General features: G+C 52.2%; 1 protein-coding gene across 2 annotated transcripts in view; it reads right to left on the reverse strand.

Annotated features, from left to right (window-relative positions):
• The window catches only part of ST8SIA5 (ST8 alpha-N-acetyl-neuraminide alpha-2,8-sialyltransferase 5), a 62152-nt gene extending 35510 nt beyond the window's left edge, over positions 1-26642 (reverse strand). The window contains exons 1-2 of one of the 2 annotated variants that reach the window (XM_004752211.3): positions 25479-26642; positions 8653-8760 (exon numbers count right to left, since the gene is read on the reverse strand). In XM_004752211.3, the coding sequence (XP_004752268.1) occupies positions 8653-8760; positions 25479-25609 (239 nt within the window). In that variant the 5' untranslated portion in view covers positions 25610-26642. The remainder of the gene's footprint in view (positions 1-8652; positions 8761-25478) is intronic. The other variant, XM_004752212.3, reaches the window with a different exon arrangement.
• Between the last annotated feature and the right edge of the window lie 463 nt (positions 26643-27105).

The following is a 27105-nucleotide window of genomic DNA, read 5'->3' on the forward strand; positions in this document are numbered from 1 at the left end:
CCAACAGCCCTATGAGGTAGGCATTGTTTCCCCCATTTTATACCAAAGACTCAGATAGCAAGTGGTAAAGCAACCCGCCCAAAGTCATTCAGCTAGTAAAGAGGGGCACTGGAAAGGGGACCCAGAGCTTTTAGGAGCCCAGAATCCTTGTCCTTCCGTCACTGCAGTACACTCCCTCTCCCTGATTCTGACAAGCTACGGTTATGGGGTGCGGGGAACAGTTCTCAGCGAGCAGCCCCCTCCCCGTCAGGGGGCTCAGTGCGACTTCAGAGCCAGGAGAGCTGCCATCCCAAGACAGCACGCCACCCATCAGCGCACAGGCACAGAAATCAAAATCTGCAAAGTGCAGCCTGAGAATTCAAAGGACTGCCGTGTCTTCCCTAACAGGAAAGGAGAGACTCGAGAAGGGCTCAGCTGTCAACAATGGCAGGTCACAGGTACCAGGAGACACTCCCCTCCCAAGGTGTGAAGAGAGCTGGCTCGGACCCCTGACTAGATGCTGGCTCTCTGGGCCACGATTTCCCCATCTGTCCATGGGAATCTGCAGAGGTACGTGACTATCAGAGCTGGAAGCTAAGAAAGCCCAACGTTCCGAACACAACCTTGATAGTCCTTTGGTTAATCTGCTCCAGGTATGAACTTTGGGGCAGCGTCATTCCTGGCATCAGGCAGGAGCTGGGGTTGCCCCTCCTCCCCCCTGCGGCCAGAGGTTCTGCGGGGCCCCTGATTCAGTATCTAGACAGCCCCGGCAAGAGGTCACATGTGGTGGCCTTCCCTTCTGGACCAGACCAGGGAGCCCTGAAGAACTCCCCTGTTAAAACCCAGCCCACCTCCCGGTGTCCAAACTAGCAGTGGTGGTCCGCTGCTCCTGCCCTGCTTCACCACCCTGCTGCCCCCAGGGGCCCCCAGGGGCTCAGCCACAGCCGATCCGCCTGGCCTCCTCTTCCTTCAGCTCCCACCCAACTGATCACCCCTGCTCCCTCTGAGGCACTTCTCTCCCTTCCGGCACAAAGGGTGTGAGTCAGTCCTCTTTTCTCCCTGGAGGGGTGTCTCTGTCTGAGACCCTCTTCCTCGCTGTGTCTCTCTGGTTGCCACCAGCTTATCCGTCAGAGCCTTCCCCGCCCTCCCTCTGCCGTGCCCACAGCCCCCAGCTCAGTCCTTATTACACTGCTCTCAGTGCAACACCTCCACCGCCACGCCAGGCCCCTCGGGACAGCTCACCGAAGAGTTTCTGACCCACTACTACGTGCCAGGTACCCATTTAGGCCAGGATGCAGCGTCGACCCCTCCGGATAAAGCCCCCACCCTCAAGGACTTCCAGGACAGGAAACACATGAAATACAAATGCAACATAGGGTCAGGTAGGGACGAGCGTCATAAAAGTAAAGCAGGCGAGGGGACTGGAGGGCACCTGGAAGGGCGGTAGGAGGTCAAGGAAGGCCTCTCCGGACAGAGATGGAGCCATCGGCAGGGGTGCGGGAAGAGCATTCGAGAGGGAACGACAAGCAGACACCAACATGCTGAGGATAGACAAAGCCAGTGGGGCTGCAGGGACAGGGCTCTGGGGCCGGGGGTGCGTGGTGAGAGGAACTGAGGCCCAGGGGCGAGTGGCACTGGGTCAAGCTGGGCTGGGGGAAGCACTCGATACACCAGTGCGCTGAAGCAGCAGAAACGCACGGCCTGACGTGAAAGTTCCCTCTGGCCGCCATAGGGACGTGGGTGGCATGTGGGCTGGTGGACTGTGCCAAGAGGCGGCAAAGAGATGCAAGAGACAGAGCAGGACACGAGTTCCATATAGAATCAGCAGGATGTGCTGATGGCAAGACTGCAAAGGTGAAAAGGAATGAGAGAAATCAATGGTAGCTCCTAAGATTTTATCTTGGACAACTAGTTGGTTCACAGAGACATTGAAAGAGGAGGGAATGATGGAGATGAACAGCCTGGGTCTAAACCAAATCTCCTCGGGACCCGTGAAGCTGGCCGAGACTGTTAGACATTCAAGAAGAGATCGTAGGTAGCCAGTCAGGGTCACATGTCTGCAGCCCAGTGCAGACGTCAGGGTCAGAGATACATGCTCCAGGGTCAAGGGACAAAGGGCTTAGCGAGATCTCATGGGAGGGTGGCGGGCAGAGGGCAAGCCTGTGGTCAGCTCCGACAGACTTTCAGAGGGTGGCAGGGGAGACAGGCACCAACAGAGTCTGAGAAGGAGAGTTGTATTAAGGAGGAGAACGTGGAGAGCCCACCGACACGGGAGCCAGGAGCAGAGAGCATTTCCAGGACAGAGGGTCAGCTCTGACCAGACCTAATGGACGCCAAGAAAGAGAAGGTCCCACTGACCTCACGACAAGGCAGTCATTGGTGACCCTGACAAGAGCAGACTCAGGGGAGCAGCGAGGCAGAAGCCCCACTGGCGTGGGTTGAGGTGAGAACAGAAGTGGGAGGTCCTGCGGACAGTGACTGTGGAAGCGTGTGTGATGAGCACTGGTGGCCATGAGGTGGGGTCTTTGGGGGGTGATGAGGTCATGAAGGTGCGGCTCTCGTGAATGGGATCAGGGTTTTTATAAAACGGATCCCAGTGAGCTCGCCTGCGGTCTTCCCACCACGGGAGGGCACCGCAGGAAGATGACAGTGTGCACACCAGAGTGGGCTCCTACCAGAGCCCAACCGCGCTGTCATCCAGATCTCCAACATGCAGCTTCTGGAGCGGCCAGAGACAGTCTGTTGCTTACGATCCCCCAGATCTGTGGGCTGCCGTGGCCACAGCCCACCCGCACCGGGACAGGGAGTGCGCGAAGACTCGGTCCCGGCTGGGCAGCAAGAAGGGCATTTCCCCCAACGCGTGTAGAAGCAGCCAGAGTTAGAAGGAACATGCCTCAGTGTTCTCTGAGGTACTGAAGCCCCCGGTGGGGGGTGAGGGAGGGAAGGTTTACAGGCCACGCGAGGAGGCCCGCATGGGGAGGACAGCCTCTGGGAACCCCACCACCCCCATCCCCTATGGCCCTTGCTGTAGGTGATGTAGGCTACGCACGGGTAGGCAGAGTAGGAAACTGGGAAAGCCCCATGTGCCTTACCATCTGGGCACCCCCTAAACTGCTTCCGGGTGGATGCTGGGTCCTCCCAGCCTGACCCCAGTCCCCTTTTCCTTTTCATCCTGGAAGCTGACCTGGGGCGAGGCCCTGGCAGTCACCATTGATCACCTGATCTGGAAATAAGGCCCACAAAGGGAAGTGCTCATACCCAGTGCTGTGAGTCGGGGTGAAGCAGGGGCCTGGCTCTATCCAGAAGGTCCCCTCAGTGGACCCCACTAGTGACTGAGCAAGACGGGAGCTTACCCAATGGGAAACTGGGGCACAGAACCATTCACCTAAGTGGTTATTTGTCCAAGAAACTCAATTCAGACTCAATCAAGGGCCACAAAGCTCGAGGACCAGGGAGACTCATGGGTCAACACCACTTGACGTGTCCCAGGACACCCACAACCTGGCCTCCACAGACAGCCCCCTGCCTGCTGGCCACCAGAGGCCCTCGTCAGGTACACGGGAGGAGATGGGGAAGCTGCTCCGTCTTTGTTTGGCTTTTCCAGCATGCAGCCCAGAACAGTGCCAAACCTGATTCTCCACACTCTTCCCCCCTTGGACGGAGCCCGAGGACTCCATCCCTCTTTTATTTATTTATTTATTTATTTTTGTCCTTTCCCATAGACTTGAATCTTGACCAGAGAGGCTTAGGCTAAGCCAGCCCACACCCACAGGTCAGGGGCCCAGACACAGGCCCTCAACAACAAGTCACCACACCTCCAAGTCCCTGGAAAATTCTTTCCCCTGGGGTCACCTTGCCCCCAAGGGCTCCTCTCTGAAATGTAGCATGTCCAGGAGCTGGTAGAAGGAAGCATTTGTTAGGTGTAGCAATCGAGAAAGCACTAAGCATGGGATGGGGGGGTAGGAGAATGACACAGAAGATGGGGGTGGGGAGAGGAGAGACCTTAAAGATGGAGTAGGACACTGAACCCTACCCAGGCTGACCTGTCCACAGCCCAGGAAGCAGCAGCCGTCTGTCTTGCACGCCTTAGCCCCGAGACTCGAGGGGAGGATATGCTGTGTGCCAGCTCCAACAGCCACCACCTCTAAGTGGTGACTCAGTTTCCTCATCTGGAAAAGGAAGGCACTAATAGGACCCACGTCAAACACTGGAGGGTGAGGACTGAGGGCAGGAACAGGTGCAGGCACCCAGATCAGTGCCGGGCACACAGTCAGCCCTTATATCACTTGGCTGTGGCCGTCACCTGCCAAGATCCCAGCCAGGTCCTGCCCTTCCACAGAAGCACCTCTGACCTCCACGCTGAGCCCCTGGTGCACTCGCCATCTGTGCGGCGCAATTTATTGCCTGATTATACACCATCTTGAAACAACTATGAATAGCTGACTACAGCCTAATAAGTGCTGCACTGAAGCGCTGCTCTGAAACGTCACCGCCCCAAGGCCCACACCGCACAGTACCTGCTAGACACACACACAGAATGCACCCAGAGTGCAGGGCTCCAGCCCAGGCCCTGGACACACACCCAGCTCCCTCTTCAGTGGGGCAGAGTCTCCTGTGTTATCAGTTTGGGGCTGACTCTTTTCTCCCACGGCTGGTGCTACCCTCCCACTTGGGAGGTCCCCTTCAGCCAAGCCTGGAAGGCTGGCAATGTAGGGACAGTGCTGTCCCAGGCGAGGGCAACGTGGATGGGCAGCAGCCTGAGCCAGCTCTGCTCTGGACCTCAGAGAGAGTGCTCTGTGCACTGCCTCTTGGCATCGCACCACAGCCCAGGAGGGCCAAGGCTGTACAGAATCTGGGAGAGGGGCTGATGAGACTGACAGCCAGGCCACCTGTGGGTTGTATCTGGAGCAGGAGGGTCTGGAGGGCCCCGGCGATGCTTGCACAGGTGGTCCAGGCCAGTTCTCGGGATCTGGGGAATGCATGAGCAAACACGGAGAAGTTCGTGTGCACTGGCTGGAGAGCTGACTGTGTGTGAAATGATAGAAAACAGCCCTCCATGCAGATGCTTCTTACAGAATGTACAGTTAAGGGGGCTATCCAGGAAGGCTTCAAGGAGGAGGTGGAGTGGGAGGTGGATATTGACCGGACGATAAGGACTTGATGTGGAGCAGGGTCCAGGAGGCAGAAGCTGAGTGAAGCCCTTTGTGCTGTGACTACGGGCCTGATTCAGGGTCAGCACCTGAGAGGACTCCTGGCCCAGCCACCCTCAGCCCCTCTGACTCGGTCCTCTCCCCGGGACAGGCTCAGACAGTGGGTGCAACACCGCCCACCTTGCAGGACTGTGACTGCTAAGGGCGCTCCTGCCTCTCCCTGCCCTCTGGGCCCACCCTGGGAAGGCGGGCAAGGGGCCGCAGCTAGAGGGCTCGAGGCACTGAGCTGGCCCTAGAGGACGTGGGCCCTTCCCTCCCGCTCATCTGCAGTGATGCTCTGTGGCATCGTTTGGGAAGGCTTCTCAGCCATGGCAGGAGTGGATACTCTGCCTTCACTGCCTTCTCTCTCCTTCTGAGCCAGCCCCCTCCCCCTCCTACAGGCTCCCTTTCCCGCCCAGCTGCCCAGATTGCTCCAATGGTCCTACTCCCTGTTCTTCTCAAGAGAATGTTCTCCCATCATTCCGAACTGGGAAGGAGTTTATGATTCAAAGCGCTTCCCCTCTGGGGATTAATTTTCAAAAACAGTGCCAGAGACAGGTTTATTCAAAGGAATACATCACTAAGGGAGAATTTGGGAACCCTGAAATGTAACTTTGCTTTTTTTTTTTTTTTTTTTTTTTTTTAAACCAACAGCCCTTACTCTGCGCCTGCTTAATTCATTCTTTTATTCCAGTAACATGCACTGAGCTCCTTCTGCATGTGAGGTGCCAGTCTGGGTGCTGAGGGCTCAAAGGTGAAGGAGCGCCATCACTGCCTCGTGCGGGAGATAGAGACACAGCATAGCTTGGACCCAGGGAGAACTGTCCTCAAAGACCTACCCGCTCACGTTCAAGGCACCCACTTGCATAGCAGCATTTGCGGATTCAAACGGCTTCCTATCTGCTCACTACAACAGTTCCCCCAAGGACTCTCACGGATGCTTCTAGACTCATGCTTGAAATTAATAAAGCCATATGTCGATGTATATTTTATAATGCACACACTTTCTAATTTGGCCTGGACTTCCCCCAACTCATGTCCAAGGGGAAGACCTGACCGCAACCGTTCTGAGCACTGTCTGGCCTGGATTTTCTTTGTGGTCTTATTTGGAGTTTTCCAGACCAATCGTTTGGACCTGCTCCTTCTCCCATGGCTCCTGTTTGAATATACAGTTTATGAGTCATTTGCTTTTTCTGCCTCTCTTGATCCTCTGGTTATATATGGTAACTCCTGACTTCCCCTCCAACCGTGTTAATAATAAATAACACACTTTACCACACCACGACATACCACACAACTACAGAGAGCAAAATATGGCCTGCGCTGAATTATTCAGTGGCTGAATAATACCACAAAGCACATCACATAATCCGGGCGTGGAGAGCTGCTCACCGCCATGATGTTCTTTCCACAGCGACAGGAGACACCCCCTGCCCAGCCCTGCAAATCTGCTGCCAGGAGCTGTCCTACCCATTATGAAGATGGCAGAAGCTACTCCTAAACCGAGGTTAAAGAAAGAAAGAGAGAGAGAGGAAGAAGGAAGAAAGAAAAAAAGGAAGGAAGGTAGGTAGGTAGGTAGGAAGGTAGATCTCCAACATATGGTTCAGTTCTAAAGACATTAACCATTATTTCCCAAACCTGCGAACTGTGCACATGACGGTTTCTCACATGTGTGATAGTACTTTGGGGGTCAACTCGAAATGGCGATCTGACATTGGAACTGTCCCAGAAGAAGCTGCGCTGTGTGCTCGTCACATTTGTTCTGTGACGAAGGGGGGGTCTGGGTCAAACAGCTGCTCCCCAGGAGGAAATGAGCTCAGCGGGTGAGCACGCTGGAGAAAGGGCGGCTGAGTTCTAAAACCAAATGGTTAGAAGTTAGTGGTGGCTCTGACTCCGGGGGACCCTGGGTGACTGGGAACGGGGAGTGTCTGTCCAGGATCACTGGGAGGGGGGAGAAAATAAAAGGGAGGGGACGGGAAGAAGGGAGGTAGGAGGGAAGCAGGAACTAGGGAGCAAGAAAGGGCGGCAGGAAGAAAGAGGGGGAAGAGGTCAACGAAGAGGCAGAGAAAGCAGCAACACAAGGCAGAGAGAGAAGGAGAAGGAAAGTCTGCCGGCAACAGGAAAAAGGGCAAGTAGAGCTCTTGCAGGGTGTTCCCCGCAGAGACAGCTCCCAGGGACCTGTCCCATCTTGTCTTGCTCAGGGGATTTGCATCTTTAGCCAAACTCTTCAGAGAGTCCGTCCAGGAAGGCAGACACCCGCGGGCTTACCTAGATCACGCCCCCCCATCTGGGTGGGCTAATCACACAGCAGAAAGGCCAACACCGGAGGTGCAACACTTAGAAGGGACAACTCTGGACACCCCGCTCTTCCCGGGTGACATCCCAGGGGCCGAGTGGCTGGCCAGGGCTCCACCACACATATATGGAAAGAACTGGCCAGGATAGGACCCGGGTCCCCGAGACTGACCCACACCCTAAGGCCTGTCTGTGAACACTGCCCCCGCTGACATTCTTCTGACATTGGAACCACATCCTTAGTTTTTCAAAGCAGCGAAGAGAATCATACACGTGGGAGGGGTCCCTGAAAAACACATTACTTCTCTTCTGCGTCTTCTGTGGGGTCAGTTTAATGTTTCAGTGTCAAAATTAACAGCAACAAAAACTCGGGCCATTTTCCCAGGGAAACAGACCTGAGAGTCAGTGCATCCTGAGAAATGCAAAACTTAAGGGGCCCGAACAACTTAATTGGCCCCTGGAAACCCTTAGCTGGCAAGTTCCAGCCACACCCAGAGAAAGTGTTCTGCCTTGTCTGAAAGACTTCCCCCCACTGCCCTCCCCGCCTTGAGTGTCCCCCAGTAGAACCCCCTGCATTTTATGTGTCCAACAAACCCCGAGCTCCTGGGTTTACAGAGTGTCTTGCGTTACTGTTTCGTGCCCAACCTGACAGCAGAGCAGTAAGGGAAAACCACGCTGTGGTCTGATTGTCAAATCTCAGCATTTGACATTGAGGGAATGGTTCTTCCCTAGCCAAGGTCAGCCCCAGCTGGGGGCAGAGTAGGAACAGCCTGTGCAGTGGGACATCCAAGGAGCAGAGCCCAAGCCCCACACCCACCCCGGATGCCACACACACACACACACACACACACACACCTACACACACCTGCAGGCCGGCCTCCAAAACCCCTGCAGCAGGGGCGCAGCAAAAGCCCCGACTCCCAAGGAAAGCTTGAGACCCACATTCTGCACCCCTTCCTGCACCCCGCTCCCTGGCTGAGAGGGGCCGGGGCGTCCCTGCTGTGCTGTGGTTGGGTCCTAGCCCTCAGCCCTCATGTCAGAGGAGACAAGGTGGGATGTTAAAACGCAGTGAGCTTTGAGCCTGCTTCTTCCCTGAGGGTAGTTCTGGGGGTGGACCACAGGGCAGGGGCTATGAGGCCACCTGGGGACGGGGTTACCCCCCTCCCAGGCCATTCACTGGGGTCTGTACCTGGAGCTGGAGTCACTGCCGCTCTGCACTGCTGGGTCGTCCGTGACATTAAAGAGCCCCGTCCAATTGGCCAGCGGGTCGCCACTCTGCCAGCCAAACTGGAGGCCTCTGGCAAGAAAATGAGGCAGTTGGTACTCAAGACTCACATACTCGATGAAACCCATCTAACTAACAGCGCCTCTTGCTGCTGCTGTGCCAAGGGACATGTCGCCCTGATCACACCTTCACTGGAGATAAAGCGGATGCCCACCCATGAGGGGGATGGTCATAAACCACAGCCCTGTATCCTGTTCTCTGCTCACTTACACCTGTGCCCTCCTTCCGCCTCTCCCAGCAGAGCTGAGGTTACACACTGTAAACATAGGGAAACTGAGGCTTAGCGAGGTCAAGGTCCTATGTGGTGCATTCTTCATAGCTACCTCCCCAGACCTGAGAGAGTGGAGCCCGGCTGTTTATGGGGTAATCTATTCCCTGTGCACAACTCAAGAAGGCTCTGAAAATGGGGGCCCAGGGCCACCAAGGGCAGGAGTGCAGGGCTGAGCTGTGCCCCCCAGTCTACTGTCTGGATGCCAGGAGCACCTCCTTCCCCACTGTCCCACTGGGACGATCGCAAATGTCTGCAGAGGTTACCCTGCGTCCCCAGGGGGTCCACATGCCCCCAGCGGAGAACCACTGTCCTAAGACAGTGCCCACCTCACAGAGCTCCGGTGAACCTTCTGGAGACTGGCTTGCCCTGAAGTGTGAACAGGCAATGAAAGGCCACAAACCAGCAAGTGAGAAAACCTTAAACTTCAAAGTCAGAGAACAAAACAAATAGCAAAAATAAAGGGGGGGGGTGGCGAGCGGAGGTAAACTCAGGGGAAAAGAGACAAATGAAGGAGAAAAAAATTTTTAATAAAACTCTTGATAATAAATAGCCTCTAAGCTGAGGGGAAGGGACAGCGATGGTTGTCGGAGCTGCTGTCCCGTCGGCCCGGAGCTGCCCCTGTTGAGCCGAGCGACCTGAGGGAAATCTGCATAACTCCCTGGCATCTTCCAAGCAAGGAGCGCTGTCTAGGATGTCCCCCAGGGTCCTTGACCAACGTATCAGGGAGGTGAGCTGTCTCCCCGATGCCCACCCAGATCCCTCCGTGGGCATCTAGGTCACCCCAGTGTTTAAGTGGGTTCATGAGTTCTAAGTGGGGACACTGTGCAGACCACATGCGCAGTGCTGGCTGAGGTCCGGGGACCCCCGCCCCCACCCCCACCCCTGGGGGCCCCTGTCCATAGAGGGAGACAGTGTGCCTCATCTGTCGCAGCTCAGGGGATGTCCTGGGTCCCATCGCAGGAGTCTGCTGCCCGCAGCACATCTGAGGGTCTTCTGTCCTGGGGGCTGGCTCAGGCAAAACAGACCAGCTCAGCACCGCGGGGGGCGCCCACCTAGGCAGCCCAGGGGAGTGCGGTCCCCGGAGCCTGTGACCACCCCTTCCCCGCCCCCTCGCCCACTGGCAAAGCCAGCCATAGGACTGTAAATGCCTGACCTGCTATTATTGCCAGGACAACCTTGAGTTGACTCCATGGGGGAAAAAATAATAAAAGAAGAAAGTCATTCAGAAAACAACAGTACTTAACTTTTGTGGGAGGATAATCTATTGAATTATTCATTCCCTCCCCCATTCCAAGAAGGGAGCTGGGCTTTTTATCCTCTTACTTTAGGGCCCTGTGGGTTGTGGGGGCTGAAAGCTTCCCGGCTCCCTGAAGAAACTGTGCTAGGCGTCCAGGAGGGGAAGTCACGGCCTTCTGGTCTAAGAGGGGGACAGAAGATGCCTCAAGTCCAGGAAGCCTGCCTCCTGCTTTGGGGCTCCACCACCACATCTCCCTCTAAACAGACAGCAGGACCTTAGAAAGACCACAGCGTGGGGCACCCCCGGAGGCTGGACCCATGGCTCTGGGAGCCTCCGGAGAGCAGTGAGCAGACTGACTAAGGCCGGTGTGGCCCTGGGAGCCCCCAACTGCACTGTTCTCCACAAACCCGGAGCAGTGGGGGGGAAGGGGTGGATGGAAGCCCCTTCGGGGATGATAGACTCCGTTTCCCACCAGCTGGTGGATAAGGCTCAATTAAAAGAAGAGAAGGAAACAAACTCTTCCTTTCATACCAAGTTTGTGAAATCAAAGGTATGACTCCTTTTCTATCAATCATCAGCAAGTCGCTTGTGTCGTACCTCACAGCTGACTGAGGATATGTTTCCTTTATCTCCAAGCTATTTTTATTCTATTATACAGGCAGATATATTTCAAATATTTATTTTATTATTCTGTATTTATCAAAGAGCCCTGCCAGGCTGGGTGCCAGGGTTCAACAACAAACCAGTCGAAAAAGGCTCTGCCCCAATGACAATCGCTACCAGAGGGAGACAGATACAGTGACAATAAGCCAACAGGTGACACGATGTTTAGTGTGTCAGATGTGGATAGTGCTGTGGGAAAAATTAAGGGTGGCAAGGGGGGATAAGGTGTTTGGAGTGGTGAGGGTACCAGTCCACACTGGGCAGTCGGGGGGCCTCTCTGGGAGGTAAAATGGAGAGGACGGGAAGTGGGTAATGAGGCAACAGGTGGCTCCTGAGGAAGAATATTCCAGAACCAACACCTGTGGTGGCCCTGAGGGGTGTGATGGCTTCTTCTGGGGCTGGCAAGAGGGTCTATGTAGTTGGGGCTGAGTGAATCAGGGCAGGTGACAAGGCCTGGGCTCAGAGAAGCAGCGCCACATTTCTGTGCTCCCTCAAAGTCATCTAAGAGGGAGGTGGGACCATGTCATCTTCTGAGGAGCCAAGAATTCCACTGGACCACCTGGTTGCCTTCCACCGCTCTGGGTCTCCAGAAGGAGCTGGTCAGAGCTGCCAGGACCTTCCCACCCAGATCCAAGCGGAAGTGCCTGCCAGCTGGGAAGCCTTTTCAGTGGGATTAATGGGCATAATTATCAGGTTCCACATACTCCTTTGCCTGTCCCCATTCCTGACACACCAGTGACTCATGGTATTTCTGTGAAGGGCTGGATGGTAACATACTCCCCAGAAGAGCCTCGGGGGGGGGGGGGAAGGGAAGTAGATTCATCCCTAGGGTTCACCTGTGGGGACTTTCATTTGGGGCAACAGAAAAGCTGCTGCAGGTGGGGACTTGCTGAGAGGGGAGAGGAGGGGGGCCTGTACTCCCCAGTGGCCCTGCCCAGAGGTGGCAGAGGGCTGCCCTCCTTGAGAGTCCCCAGGCCTGGAATGCATGGGCCCAGGGAGCAGATAGAGGCTCCTGGATTCGAAGACCGTCCACTGCCCTGCAGAGGCCTCTGACTAAGGAATGGCTGGGCCGGGGCCCAGGGGTCTCAGTACTGGCAGTGCTAGGGCAGTGACGGGGGTGGGGGGTGATACACACGGGGACACCCAGCCATGGGAGGGGTCCAGAGAGAGAGAAACCGGACAAGCTCCAGGCATAATTCTGAGACCACCTTGCCACCTCCCATTTAGGCACCGCAGAGGAGTCTGGGCCCCCCCAGGCCCACGTCCAAACCTTGTGCTCCCTGGGCTGGTGCTCCAGACCACCCCTTCCAAGAGAGGCTGTTGCAGGAGGAACACAGGGTGAGGGAGGGGCTGGGGGTACACCCACAACCTTCCAGCTGTCCTCTGGCACGAAGGCCCCCAATGGTGGACACAGTGAACAGAGTGGGGACCCCCTGCCCCCTCGGAGGGCAGTGGAACGAGGAGGACACATGAGGGGCCCCCCAACACTCATGCGTTCATTCACTCCAACTACTCTCTTACGAGCTCCCACTAATTCAATCTCCTCCATCTTATGACACGTCCCAGATTCTCCGAGGTTAGCAGCCCGCACTCTCCCCCCACGCTGGGGAGCCCCCTCCACCTGAACTTCTCCAATCATTTCGTGCACCAGCCTTTGCTCCTGCTCATTCCTCTGGCTCTTATGGGTTGAACTGTGTTCCTCCAAAATTCCTATGTTGAAGTCCTCCCCCACCCCAGTCCCTGTGAGATAGGGTCACTGCAGAGGTAATTCGTTAAATTAGGATGAGGTCATGCCGAAGTGCGGTGGGCCCCTAATCCAATATGACTGACTGGTGTCTTTATAAAAAGGGGAAATCCGGACACAGGAAGAACGCCACGTGAAGATGAAGTCAAGGAACGCCAAAGATCACAGGCCAACCAGTAGATGCCATGGGAGAGGCATGGAACAAACTCTCCCTCATAGCCCTCGAAGGAACCGACCCTGCCGACACCTTCGCCCCAGATATCTGGCCTCCAGAACTATGTGACAGCAACTCTCAGTTGAAGCCACCCAGTTCGTGGTACCATTACAGCAGCCCTGACCCTACACTTGGGGTCCCTCTCTAATCCTCCAAGGTGAGACCTTACTCTTTCTTCAAGATTCCATTCAGATGCTCAGCCCTGGCCCCTCGTTTCCAGCTTGACTCTGTGGGGCACTGGGGGACCCTTTGTGACTCTGTAGAGGAGGGAAGGGACATGGCAGAGGGTGGGGTTGAGGAAGAGGCACCTGGGTGGGAAGGACTGAAGCCCCCACTCTGTGCCAAACGAGTACCCACTTTTCTCCATGTAAGAGGCTTCATGTCATCTGAGGCCCTGGGGGTCTCTCTGTGCCCAAACCCCAGCCCACGTGGCACTTAGCAGAGTTCCATACATCTTGGCAACCAGAGACTAGAGTAGTACTATCCAACAGAAATACACCAGGAGCCACAGATGTCATCTAGAATGTTCTGATAGCCACATTATAAAAAAATTAAAATAAAAAGATCAAACACATCATAAAATTCCATAGAACGAGCTACACACAGACACAAATGAGTACATGTAAAACTAGTATAATCTGAGTAAGGTTGATGGATTGTATCGATGTGGATTTCCTGGTTATAATATTGTACTGTAATTTTGCAAGATGGTAGCAGCTGGGTAACAGGAGTAGGGTACGCAGATTCTCTCTGTATAATTTCTTACAACTGTATGTGAATCTACAATTCTCAAAATAAAAAGTTTTCTAAGAAGTAAAAAAAAAAAAGTTGAGGGGCACCTGTGTGGCTCAGTGGGTTAGGCCTCTGCCTTGCTCAGGTCATGATCTCAGGGTTCTAGGATCGAGCCCCGCATCAGGCTTTCTGCTCAGTGGGAAGCCTGCTTCCCCCCCTCTCTGCCTACTTGTGATCTCTGTCAAATAAATAAATAAAATCTCTTTTTTTTAAGTTGAAATGAATTTTAATAATATATTCTTATTAACCTCATACATCTAAAATATTGTCATTTCAATATATAATAATTTAAAAACCAATGGGGGCGCCTGGGTGGCTCAGTGGGTTAAGCCGCTGCCTTCGGCTCAGGTCATGATCTCAGGGTCCTGGGATCGAGTCCCGCATCGGGCTCTCTGCTTGGCAGGGAGCCTGCTTCCCTCTCTCTCTCTCTGCCTGCCTCTCTGTCTACTTGTGATTTCTCTCTGTCAAATAAATAAATAAAATCTTTAAAAAATAAAAAATAAAAAAAAATAAAAACCAATGGGATGGGTTACATCTTTTTTCATATTATGTCTTTGAAATCTGTTTTTAAAAAAGATTTTATTTATTTGACAGAGAGAACAAGCATAAGCAGGGAGACAAGCAGAGGGAGAAGCAGTCTCTCTGCTGAGCAAGGAACCCGATGTGGGACTCAATCCTAGGACCCCGAATCATGACAAGAGCCAAAGGCAGACGTTTAACTGACTGAGCCACCCAGGCTCCCCTATGTCTTTGAAATCTAGTATGTATTTTATACTTACAGCACATCTTAGTTTAGAGTAGTAACATTTCCAGGGTTCCATAGCCACACATGGCGAGTGGCTATTATACTGAACACCAAAGGTCTGGTACATGCTTGCTGGATGAACAAACAGATGAATGAATGAATGAATGAATGAAACAACCAACCAACCAATCACTCAACCTTAAGTAAGAGGAGGCGGAGACTGGACGTGCAGAATGGCACCTCCACCAGCTGGAGGCCCCGGGAGTGGGAACATCAGCTCTGCAAGCCCTGGTGGGTCAAGAAAACCCAGAGTAATGAACTTGTGTCAGGACAGCAACCCAGCCTGACACTGAAGAAAGAGGAAACACTGGGGGGAGTCTTGAGTCCTCTAAGCCTTCTTCTGGAGGGTTGCAGCTTATTTCTGGGGAAAGAGCAGAGTTGGTCCCAGAAATACTGATCCTCAGCCTGATGGGCCGGGAGAAGCGTGGAAAGCTGGTATACTGGGGGACCAGGGAGAGGCTTGGGTTCCTTTGCTCAGAGGCTCAGCAGGAGGAACACAGATCGGATACGATCTCAAGCTGGAGCAAGCACAGCACATTTGATTCTCCCAATAACCCTGGCACCCCCAATGCATGGTGTCCCACCCACATCTCCTGGCTTACCAGCCTCATTCCCATCTCCCATCTCTGCAGGACCCGTGGCTCCCTCACAAAGAGGACTGGCAAAATCTGGCCCAAGCCTTTATGCTGAAGGGCTGGCCCCCCCTCATCAGAGCTGGGAAAAACAACTAACCTCCCACTCACCCTCTCACATTACAGAATACTAAACGGGGACCAGAGAGGGCCCTCCGCCTCACAGAGCACCAGGGAATAAAAGGAAATTCAAAAGCCTTCTGTGACTCCCATCCCCTGCACCTGCAGTCTTAACACCCCAGCCTGTCCCCCAGAATCACCCCCTGGAATACACTAGCTCCCCAAAGCCCACATCAGGTCCTGCCAGGCTACTCATCAGTCAACTGCTGTCTCCTTTGAACCCTACAAGCTTTATCACTTATGCCACACAACTGCAAGTTCATTTGTACAGTTTTACATATTTTTCAGGTTTGTCTCTTTATGTGTGCTCTAAGCTCCTTAAGAACATGTATTTTATCTAATAATTCCTTATCACATCACTTTATCCCCCCAGTATTAAGCTGAGTGCACATTTAATTGATGTTTGACAATAATTAGGAGAAGATTGGGGGTTCCTTTAAAAAAAAAAGGTATTTACTTATTCATTCATTCATTCATTTAGAGAGAGCTGGAGTGGGTAGCAGAGGGAGAGGGACAAGCAGACTCATGGAACCCGAAACGGGGCTCCATCTCATGACCCTAAGGTCATGACCTGAGTGGAAATCACGAGCCAGATGCTGAACTGCCTGCATCCCCCAGGAGCCACGAGCGGGTCCCTCTGTGTGCATCCATTTGTCCAGCAATTAATGTCAGGCACTGTGCTAGGTCCTGGGAATGCAGAGATGGATAAAACGTCTCGTTTACGGGTCTTGCAGGCTATGTGACCTTATACAAGTTACCCGCCTCTCTGAGTGAGTTTTAAAGGAAGATGATTGTATCTGTTTAACAGGACTCCTGTAAGGATTACATGAAACAATCCTCACTTAGGATTACCTCCTCAGGTCGGAGACTGGCTCATGAACACTTAAGGAATGTTAATAATGCGTATCATTACCTGATGGATCCTTCAGCTGTGTGGTGGGGAGGGGGCAGGGGTCCCTACACATAGGGTTAAGGCCCAAACTTGAGAAGTTTTGGATGAGAGGGTATTAGAGGAGAAGTGAGTGGGGCCTGGATAAGTCACAGAAGAGATGCTAAGTCCTTTAAGAGGTACAATTTGCCTGATAAGTAGGAATGTCGGAAAGAAAAGAATGGGACCGAGAGGGGGGTGGGGAGAAGAGTGAGAGGACAGCACTGCATCCCTGGGGGTCATCTGGGGAAGGGAGACACAGCTGACAGATGACTAAGTGCAGCCTGGGCACACAGCAGGTCAGGGTTGGGACTGGACTGAGGCAAGCAAGGTTTCCAGGGGCCAAAACTAAAGGCGGCCCCTACCACTCAGACTCACACGGGTGTAGGGCACACCCGTAGAAGGGAGGCCTCCTTGAGTCCTGTCCCCTGGGTGCCAGGCTTCCCTCACCCTAATCCCAGCCCTGCATCAGATTCTCAAGACAAGCTTGCTCTGATCAGCAAAACAAGAAGGTCATCCCGCCGGCCAAGCACACACCCCGGTGCCAGTCAGCTCAGAATCCCTTCTCCTCTCTGGGGGACCATCCATTCCCACCAGGTCCCCGCGCGGCACTCGTCCCCTCCAGAAGGGGAAGGTAGATGGACCTTCCCACCCCCGCTGTCCCATCTCCTTTGCTGTGCCTGTTTCTCAGGGCAGTCGAACAGGAGGGTTGGTTCTGCGAGAAGAGCCTTCGCACACAACTTCAGACTAAAGCGTGGAGTCAGGCTGTGCTTTTCCTTGACCCAGTTTCATATCCTCAGGTCTCAGGCCTGCACCAGCCATGTGCAGGCAGCCCAGATTGGCACCCTCCGAGCACAGGAGAGAGCAAGGCTGGAGGAAAGGCAGCAGAGAGGAGAGCCGGCTCTACAAAAGGCAGGATGAAATAGACCCAGCCTCGGCTCCTGTGTGGTTGGAGAAATCATCCTTAACCATTAAGGAGATGGAATTAGTAACTTACAGTCTTCCCACTAGGAAAACCTTAGGTGTGGATGGCTGTACAGGCAAGTTCTACCAAACTTTCAAAGAATAGATGATCTCAGACCTGTATAAATCATCCCACAGAATGAAGAGGGAATATTCCCAACTCCTTTTACAAGACTGGTTTTAAGACCAGAGACTGCATTCTATAAGAAGATGAGATGCTGATATTATTCACTAAAATGAGATATAATACCGTACATAAAAATACTGGCCAACAAAATCTCACATCGTAGAAAACAAATAATACACCATGAACAAGCTAGGTTTAGCCCCCAAATTATAAGTTGAAAATCTATTCATGTAATTTATCACATCAAAAATTACATGCAAAAAACTACATATCACCCGATAGAGGTAGAAAAAGCATCTGATAAAATAAATATCCAAACACGGTGACACAAGTAAACAAAACTCATTAGCCTACTCCAGAAGGGAGTCTTAATATCTTAGAGGTTATCTACAAAACATAAAAAAAAAAAAAAAGAAAATTTTAAGCAGATAAATTCAATGGGGACACTTGTACCATAATTCTCCTTAAAATCAGGTTTAATCATACACTAGACAAAAAATAACTCAAAAATGGAGCAAAGACCTCAACATAAGAGCTGAAGTTATAAAACTCTTAGAAGAGGGTGGCTGGGTTATGGACACTGGGGAGGGCATGTGTTATGGTGAGTGCTGTGAGGTGTGTAAACCTGGTGATTGACAGACCTGTACCCCTGGGGCTAATAATACATTATATGTTAATAAAAAAGGGGCACCTGGGTGGCTCAGTGGGTTAGGCCTCTGCCTTCAGCTCAGGTCATGATCCCAGGGTCCTAGGACCAAGCCCTGCATCGGGCTCTCTGCTCAGCAGGGAACTTGCTTTCCCCCCTCTCTCTCTGCCTGCTTCTCTGCCTACTTGTGAGCTCTCTCTCTGTCAAATAATAAATAAATCTTTTTTTTTAAATGTTAAAAAAATAAAAATAAAAAAAATTTTTAAACTCTTAGAAGAAAACACAGGGATAAATCTTTGTGACACTGGGCAGTGTACATAGGCTGTGATTTAATGGAAACAGCCCATAAAGCACAAGCAACCAACAGCAGCAACAACTATATATATATATATACACAGACATACATATACATGAATTACAATTCATCAAAACTAAAAATTTTCAAAGGATATTATCAAAAAAGTAAAAAGACAACCCCTAGAATAAGAGAAATGTTTTGCAAATCTTATTCTCATAAGGGACTTATATTAGAAGCTATAAAGAGCTCTCACAACTCAATCAGAGGAAGACAAATCATCCAATTTAAAAATGGGCAAAGGATGTGAATGGACATGTCTCCAAAGAAAACATCCAAATGGCCCATAAGCACATGAAAGTATGTTCTACATCATTAGTCATCAGAGAAATACAAAATCAAACCCACAACGGAATACCACTTCAAAACCACAAAGATGGCTATGACCAAAAAGATAACAATGAGTGTTTTTAAAAATAGGGAAAAACTGGAAACTTCATGCACCTCTTGGAGGGAGTATAAAATGGCAAAACCACTTTGGAAAGGAGTGTGGCAACTGGAAAAGTGTGTGGCAACCAGATGGTAAAACACAAGAGTTACCATATGACAGAACAATTCCACTTGTAGGTATATACCGAATAAAAAGGAAAATGCATGTCCATACAGAAACCTGGACACAAATGCTCATCACAGCATTATTCATAACAGTGAAAACAAAAAGCCAATTTCCATCACTGAAGAACAGACTGACAAAATATGGTATATTTATAAATGGAATATTATTCATCAATAAAAAGAAATGAAATATTGGGTACCTGGGTGGCTTAGTCCATTAAGTAGCCAACTCTTAATTTCAGCTCAGGTCATGACCTCAGGGTCTTGAGATCAAGCCCCACGTCAGGCTCCACATTTAGCACAGAGTCTGCTGGAGAGTCTCTGCCCCTCCCCTCGCCTATGTTCATGTGCTCTCTCTTTATCTCAAATAAATAAATAAATATTAAAAAAGAAAAAAGGAAGGTTAGTACTGACACATGCCCTAACATGGATGAGCCTTGGAAACCTTATGCTTAATGAAAGATGACAGTCATATTGGACCACATATCATATGATTCCATTTGTAGAAAATGTCCAGAACAGACGAAGCTATAGAGACAGAAGATGCATTAGTGTTTGTATATCCCTACAGCTAGAAGTGGGAGTACTGGGGGAAGATGGTTAAGAAGTCTAGTTTCTTTTTGGGGTAATGAAAATGTTCTAAAATTGACTGTGGTGATGGGTACACAGTGATGTGACTATACCAAAAATCATCTAATTGTACACTTCAAATGGGGAAATTATATTTGGAGAAATCTATTTAAAAAGAAAGTTAAAGGGGCACCTGGGTGGCTCAGTGGGTTAAAGCTTCTGCCTTCAGCTCAGGTCATGATCTCAGGGTCCTGGGATCGAGCCCCACATCTGCTCTGCTGAGCAGAGAGCCTGCTTCCCTCTCTCTCTCTCTCTCTGCCTGCCTCTCTGCCTACTTATGATCTCTCTCTCTCTGTCAAATAAATAAATAAAATCTTAAAAAAAAAGTTAAAAAAAATCAGAATTAAGGCCAAGATATTCATTATGGCATTTTTACTGAACCTTATATCAAAGGTCCTCACCAGCTCAATAAGACAAGAAAAATAATTAAGGTATAGGGTTGCGATAAAAGGAAAAAAAGTCTATGCAGAAATCCCAGAAGATTTTCCAGATAAACTATTGTCATTATGTATACATTATCCAGTTGCTGTTTATAAGATCAAAACATAAGAAAATCAAATTTATTTCTATATACTAGCTACAAATGCTATACAAATTCTGTATGAGACACACACACACACACACACACACACACACTTTAGTATATGTTTTTGTATATATACTATATATAAATGTTTCAAAAATACAATTTTAAAAAATAAATTTTTACAATAGCAGTTAAAGCTATGTAGCCTGAAAGAAGTCTAGCAATGTTCAAATTCTTTATGAAGAATTATAAAATTTCACTGAAAGACATAAAAAGAGGACATGGGAGGCCCATGCCTATCTGGTCTTCCTCCGAGATTAAGTTTAAAAGGCAGGTTGATGCCAGATTGTAAAAAAATAAAATAAAATCTACAAGGACTTTTATTTCTAACTAAAGGAGAAACAACCACAAAACAGAAAAAAAAAAAAAAAAAAAACGACTGCCCTTTCCTGCCCCTCTGTTAAAGTGTAAGTACTTTTAGTCCTCAGCACTTTAGGGACAAAAGTTTATGTAAAGATTTTAGCACTAATAAAGGAGCTTGGGGGCAGTGGGAGGCTTAAAGGAAGAGGGTACCATTTCCATGACCCTGATTCTAGAAAATCCTTTTGACCCATCACTCCCCCAGACCTGTCCTTACCCACACAGCCAAATCTGGATAGGTTTTATCTTACCTGATCCCTCTGCAATGTGTGCCACAGGGGACCACTCTCTGCCTGGCACCATCATCCCTTGGTTTCCTCAACAGCTGTTCCCCTCTACCTCTCTGCAGCCTCAATTTCCAGAGACAGCTCTCCGCTCTGGACCCTTAGATGCAGGGATTCCTTAAGGCTCGCCACTGTGCCCTGACCTTCATCGTCCCTTACTCTGCCTTCTCCTGGGTGATCTCATCCAACCTCATCATGGAACCAGTGCTTTTCTAACAAAGGGTTCCAAACCAATAAGTTATAAAATCAACTTCGTGGTTTACCCCTAGAATTTATTTTAAACTTTCGTATTGCAGTGAAATAGACATAACAGAAATTTACCACTTTCACTATTTTTAAGTCTACAGTTCAGTGGCATTAAGTGTAGCCAATCTGTTAGGCAGCCCTCACCACCAGCCATCTCTAAAACTTTTTCATCTTCCCAAACCGAAACCCTATACCCACTAAACACTAACTCCCACCCCACCTCCAGCCCCTGCAACCACCATTCTACTTTCTGTCCCTATGAATTAACTAATCTAGGTGGTTCATATAAGTAGAACCATACAATGTCTGTCATTTTGTGCCAGGTTTATTTTAGCATAACATCTTCAAGATTCATCCATGTTGGGAAAAAAAAAGATTCATCCACATTATGTATCAGATTTCCCTTCCTTTTAAAGGCCGGATTTATTTGTCAAATGAAATGGAATAGAAAATATTAAAGCAGGTTTCTTATAAGAAGGTCAAATATTGTTTCACAGAATGGCTGTTTCAAATGGATGTGTACGTGAGTGTGTTCTAGATCCCTGGGTGTAACATAGTTCTTACGGCGGCTAACGATTATAAAAGTTGGGAAAACACTGATTTTGGTGGTGACTAAGTAATCTCCATTGCTAGCCTGGCTCTTCTCCGCCCACAGTTCCGGAGCTCACTTCCAAGGAGCTGCTGGATAGCTCCCTGTCAGCTCCTTGCAGTGAGTTTCCTAACAGATCCAGACTCAAATTTGTCCCTCTTTCCCCCAGACATGCTTCTTCACACACATCTCCTTGATTCTCCACAATCAGACCCTGCCTGCCTCACCTTGCCCCCAGGTACACAGCTGTGATATCTGAGTTATGTTGAATTACTTAGCTCTCCCTGGCACTGGCTATCCTCATTCAAGCTGGCTCTCATCCCCCTTCCTTACCCTTCTACCATGCCTACGGGTCATTTTCCTTTCTTTAGGACCCATTTCTTTTTTTTTTTTTAAAGATTTTATTTATTTATTTGAGAGAGAGACACTGAGAGAGAACATGAGCGAGGAGAAGGTCAGAGGGAGAAGCAGACTCCCCATGGAGCTGGGAGCCTGATGTGGGACTCGATCCCGGGACTCCAGGATCATGACCTGAGCCGAAGGCAGTCGTCCAACCAACTGAGCCACCCAGGCGCCCTAGGACCCATTTCAAATGCCTCCATGCACCTTGAAGCCATCCTGATCCACTCTGGGTCCCTCCGGATTTCTGGAAGCCCTTGCTCACATCCCCAATTTGGCTTATGTTTGTATTACCCCTTTCCGTCTTCCTAGCAGACCACAAGCTCCCCGGAGACCATGGACTGTGTCAGCCTGCCACACCACTGTCCTCAGCACTTAACGTGGTGTTCGGCATAGAGCAAATCTTCATTAAGTACGTGCTCAATCAAGTACGGATAGGAGGAAGCCAAGAACATCAACGGGAAACTTCAGTTTTGTCCCCAGAAGGGGCGACCACACAGCACAGACAGAGACCAGGGGTCCAAGGGAAGAACACATACCGACTCACATCCCCCACTCCCTTCTGGTGAAGTCTGGCCCAAATTCTCCCTGAAATAGCCTGTCATCTCTGTGCTCCTGAGCTCTCTGTGAGATGTCAAACAATGGAGGCTTTGCTGAATACATCACCAACTAACCCAGCTCGGCACAGAAGCGAAAAATGGCAGCCTTCAGGAATCCCCAAGGTCTAAAGTAGATCTGCCTTCTGCACCAGAGTCTCCTCACTTTGGACGAGGCTGTCACAAGAGCCTCCCAGGCTTTCCCCATCACTCACCTCTCCTTACAGAGCCTGAATAGCCTTCCTCCCCAGAGGCTTTTATCCCATCATTACCCTACTCAAAGACCACATGCGGCTCCCTGTGAGTGAAGGAACCCGGTTCAATCTGCCCTTCCCCATCCACAAAGCACCTCACAGAAGCTACTCACCCAACATTAAATCTGTCCCCGTTCTCCACATTCTCCCTTTTACCAGTTGGATCCATTTCTTCACCGTGTCTTCCAATTACCAGGGGCGCACGTGGGCAAACAGGTGCATGTGCACACACACCCCACCCCCACGTGCACGTGTACGAACACACACACCCAACTTTCAATCATTTCTTCATTATCCTGTATTTATTGAGAGTTTACTATGGACCCGGCACCATGTTTGGTGCTCAGCGTGCAGGTGGGACCCAAGCGTGGAGGACCCTGCCTCGTGGAGGTTCCGGTCCAGAGCGGGGGTTTCTCCATGTCAGCCCTATTGCTATTTGGGGCTGGGCAATGCTTTCCTGGGGGAAGCAGATGATGCAGTTGTAGGATCCTTAACAGCAGCCCTGGCCTCTCCCTGCAAGACGCCCGCAGCTCTCTCCTTTCCCAGTGTGAGAAACAAAAATGTTTCCAGGTACTGCCTGGGGTAACACTGCTCTCCCTTGAGAACTGTGTCTAGAGCAGCAGGGGGAGCTTGCTAGGAGCCCTGTGGGGACCTGGTAACAAGCATGAACTGGACCCACCCCCCAGAGAATCCAATCCTGAGCCCAAGCACCTGCGTATCAGTGGCCCCTGCAGGTGATTCTCATGAGGCTGTCCCAAAACGTGTTTGGGGAACACTCAAGTGGGAAGTGTTCCTAGACCGGACACAGACCAATAATCACACCCAGGTGGTTCATTACAATTGAGTGGGTGGTCCGGGCATGGGAGAGCGGAAGGGAGGCGGTGCCCCATCTCTGCACGTTTGCTTACATGCTCTTTAGCTCTGGTTCTGCATGTCACCACCCCCCCCACCCAGACACACACCTAAATTTCACCCTTCCTACATGGACCCATTCAGGTTCTACCTCCTCTAGGCAGTCTTCCCTAACTACTCCAGCCCATTCATATGTCCTTCCTCAGACAGGTTAACACTCACTACTTAACTAGCTCATCTGTGGCCATTTGTTTCCCCAAAGAGACCTCAGGCCTCCTGAACACCAGGACCACACAATCTGCTTCTCCACAGACCCCCACAGCATCCTTCCCGTATCAAGTACAGGCCAGTTTTTCTTGCTTGACTGGACTGAACCTATGTCCCTGGAGGGAGGCCCCAGAGGTGGCATCTGAGATTCAGGGAGTCACGATCTGGGTGTGAGGGAGGGATGGGAGGCAATCAGCATGCCTGCTGAACTCTGGGTGGCTCGCACAGCCACCCAAGACCAGGGCAGGTATGGCAGAGCAAGCAGTTAGGAGTTGAGCTGGTGCTGACCATGAGCACGGATGTTTTCTCACTGTCGACCAGGCAGCATGGATCCCAACAGGCCCAGCAGTACTGAGTCAGTGCCAACGGGGCCCAGGAACCCAGAGTGGGCCTGCTGAGGAGGAAACAAGTGCAGCAGGTGGAGGCCAACAGGGCAGAAGCAGGCCATCTGGGACCTGCCAGTCCTTGCATGGGCTTATCTTGGAGTGGCAGTAGGAGCCAGAAGGGGAGGCAGACCCAAGCCAGCCAGGGGACTCTGAAAATGTCCTTTAAAACCAGCAGCACCATGCAGAGCTCATCAGCTGCCTTCCATGAGGGAAGAATGCAGTCTGGGGAGGTGGGGGGGGGGGGGTGTGCATGGCTGGTTAAATGCAAATGTCCCAGGCAAGGAGCCTCATACTCCCCAGCACAGGGATAGGGACAGGGACAGGGAAGGGAGTAGCCTAACAGCAGCAAAGAACAAAACTCCAGGCGAAAGGAGAGCTAGGCTACTTCCAAAAGGGGCTCCCATGTGGGAGCATCCTAGGGTCAGCGCTATCCCCAAGCTCTGGAGCTAGGCAGAGTACCCCGAAGCATTTCTCCTGGCCAGCAGAAGGAACTGGCTGGCATTTTCACACACGCAGGGACCCAGGCTGTGACACATCCTCCTACTGCTCTTTCTCTTAACAAGAGTCGGCGGGTGGATGGGGTGGGCTGGGAAGAGAGCCCAAGGAGGGGAGAGTTAACTTCGTCTGCCGCTCTGACCTTCTGTGTAAGGATGAGAAAGAACCATCTGCTACAGGAGGAATCAGGTTGTGTTTCGCACGCACCGTGGTTACCGGTTTATGAAAACTGACGATTCCAGTCACGGTCCCAACCCATTATCACTCCCCACCTAACCTGCCGCTTTCCCCCCAGGAGCCCCCACAGAAGTTCTGGACTCAGGGTAATCCTGTTCGGTTTTGAGCCCTCCACACCAGGGAGCCTCCCCTCCAACCAAACGGCCATGGCGCCGTAGATTTGGGGGTGACCTATCTGACTCCTGTGGCCCCCCTCGGGGCATTCGGATGGATTCGTCATCGGCGTAGCCACTCGGAATTCCAACCTGTCCCCCCATTTACACAAGAAAACAAAGTTGTCGGGCCCCTCCGGCCCACGCAGGGCAGGCGCTCTCATGCCGCTGGGAGGAGAGATGCGCTTCGGAGCGCCAGGACCCAACCCCAACGCTGCCGTGCTCGCGGCCAGGTTCCCAACCCGGGCCCCTGACTCTGGGGACGCCCGGGCCGACGCTGCTGCCGCCACCTGGGGACTGGCCCGCGAGCTCCCTGCACCCTCACCCGCGCTCGTACTTTCTTACCTCTTGATGTAGTTTCTGCCGTACAAGATCTGTTGCAGCAAGGTTACCAAGGCGAAGGCGCAGATGAAGATGAAGAGCAAAGTTCGGTTCCCCAACAAATCCCGGTTCGCAGAGGGGTCCGCGTAGCGCATCCTGGCGGCCGCTCGCGCACGGCGGGGCGCGGCGGGCGCCGGACGCCGGGGAGCCCCCGCAATCACGCACGGGGTTTCGGGGCCCCGGCGGGGCGCGCGATCGACCAGGTGCCTCTCGGCGCTGTTAGCCGGGCGGGGGACTTGGCGGGGCAAAGTTTCCGCCTGGCGGGGAGGGAGCAGGGGGCATCCGAGCGTGACCGGCGCCGGGGCGGCGGGCAAGGCAGAGCTGATCGCGGGGAGCTCGGCCGCGGCCCGGGGCCTTCCCTCCGGACGCCTCTACCTCTGGGCGCCCGTGCACGGCAGCCGCCGATTTCCCTGCGGAGAGGCGACTCCAGGTGCCCCGGGCTCGGGGCGGCCCCTCCCCGCCGAGGTGACGACCAATGAGGAGCGGGGCCTGGATGCCGTCCGCTGGTGCACCCGAGAGCGCGGCGCACCGCCCCCTCCGGTCGGGCTCCGGATCGCGGTCGCCTCGCGCCGTGCCCTGTCCGGGCCGGCCACGTCCGATCCCAAGGCCCGCAGCGAGGCAGCGCGAAGGTTGGCCTTCAGTTCTGTAGATGGGAGGTGGGGGGACCAAACACCCGGACAGGCTGGCGAATGACTGGCGGGCGGTGGAGAGGGGGAGGGGTGGAGCGGAAAATGCCAGGTTTGAATCGTGGAATTAAAAAAGGGGGCAGGAAGGGGAAGGCGCGGCTGCGAAGCTGGGCATGCTGGAAGGGAGCGTTTGCTTGCGGCGCGCAGGGTACTGAGTCACCGCGGTGGCCACGTCCTCGCGCTCGGGAGATTTCTCCGGAGAAAGCGGAGCAAGGTCAGCGGGCAACCCTTCAAGGACGGGCGCGCGCGGCTCCTGCATGCTGATGGCCTGCGGGGCTGCCCGCCTGCGCTCCGGGCACCCAACTCTTGCAGGGAGAAAATTCAGAGGCTCTACACCCCAGCCACAGGCCTCCTTCCTCTCCGCAGCTGCGGCCCGCGGCTGTTCCTCAAAGACCTGGTTGTCACCGAGACACTGGGACCATGTCTCATCCTCGGAGCCGCTCATAAATCTTAGGTCAGGCAGCCGGCCTCCTTAGGGTACCACGGTCCCCCAAAGCTTGAGTAAGTCAGCAGGTCTGGAAAGGCTGGTGCTTCAGAGGGCACAGAAAGGCAACGCCAAAGTCGTGCCTCTTCAGAAATCCAAGCCCCTAGATGCGCTCCCCTTTTCCTAATCCCCCTCACCCCCCACCCCCGCCCTGCAAGCCAAGAGCCAGCCCTGTCACCTTGACCCCGCAGTCTCCCACGTCCTGGAGAGTCACGCGCCCACAGCGTTCACCCCTGAGGCCTCCTGGATTATTTCAGGGCGCCCTTTCCAAGGGCCCTACAGCCACTGGGGACGTTCTGGAGTCAGGGTGAGGATTCAGCTCCCAAATAGACGGAAACTATAGTCGCAGAAAGAAAAAATGGCTTTAGTGACGGGCCTCCAGTGCTCTGGCCTTACCCTTTAGTGCTTTGCTCTGGAGCTG

Source organism: Mustela putorius, unplaced genomic scaffold (genome assembly GCF_011764305.1).
Source record: "Mustela putorius furo isolate JIRA1106 unplaced genomic scaffold, ASM1176430v1.1 tig00003858_pilon_pilon_pilon, whole genome shotgun sequence".
Taxonomy (NCBI): Eukaryota; Metazoa; Chordata; class Mammalia; order Carnivora; family Mustelidae; genus Mustela; species Mustela putorius.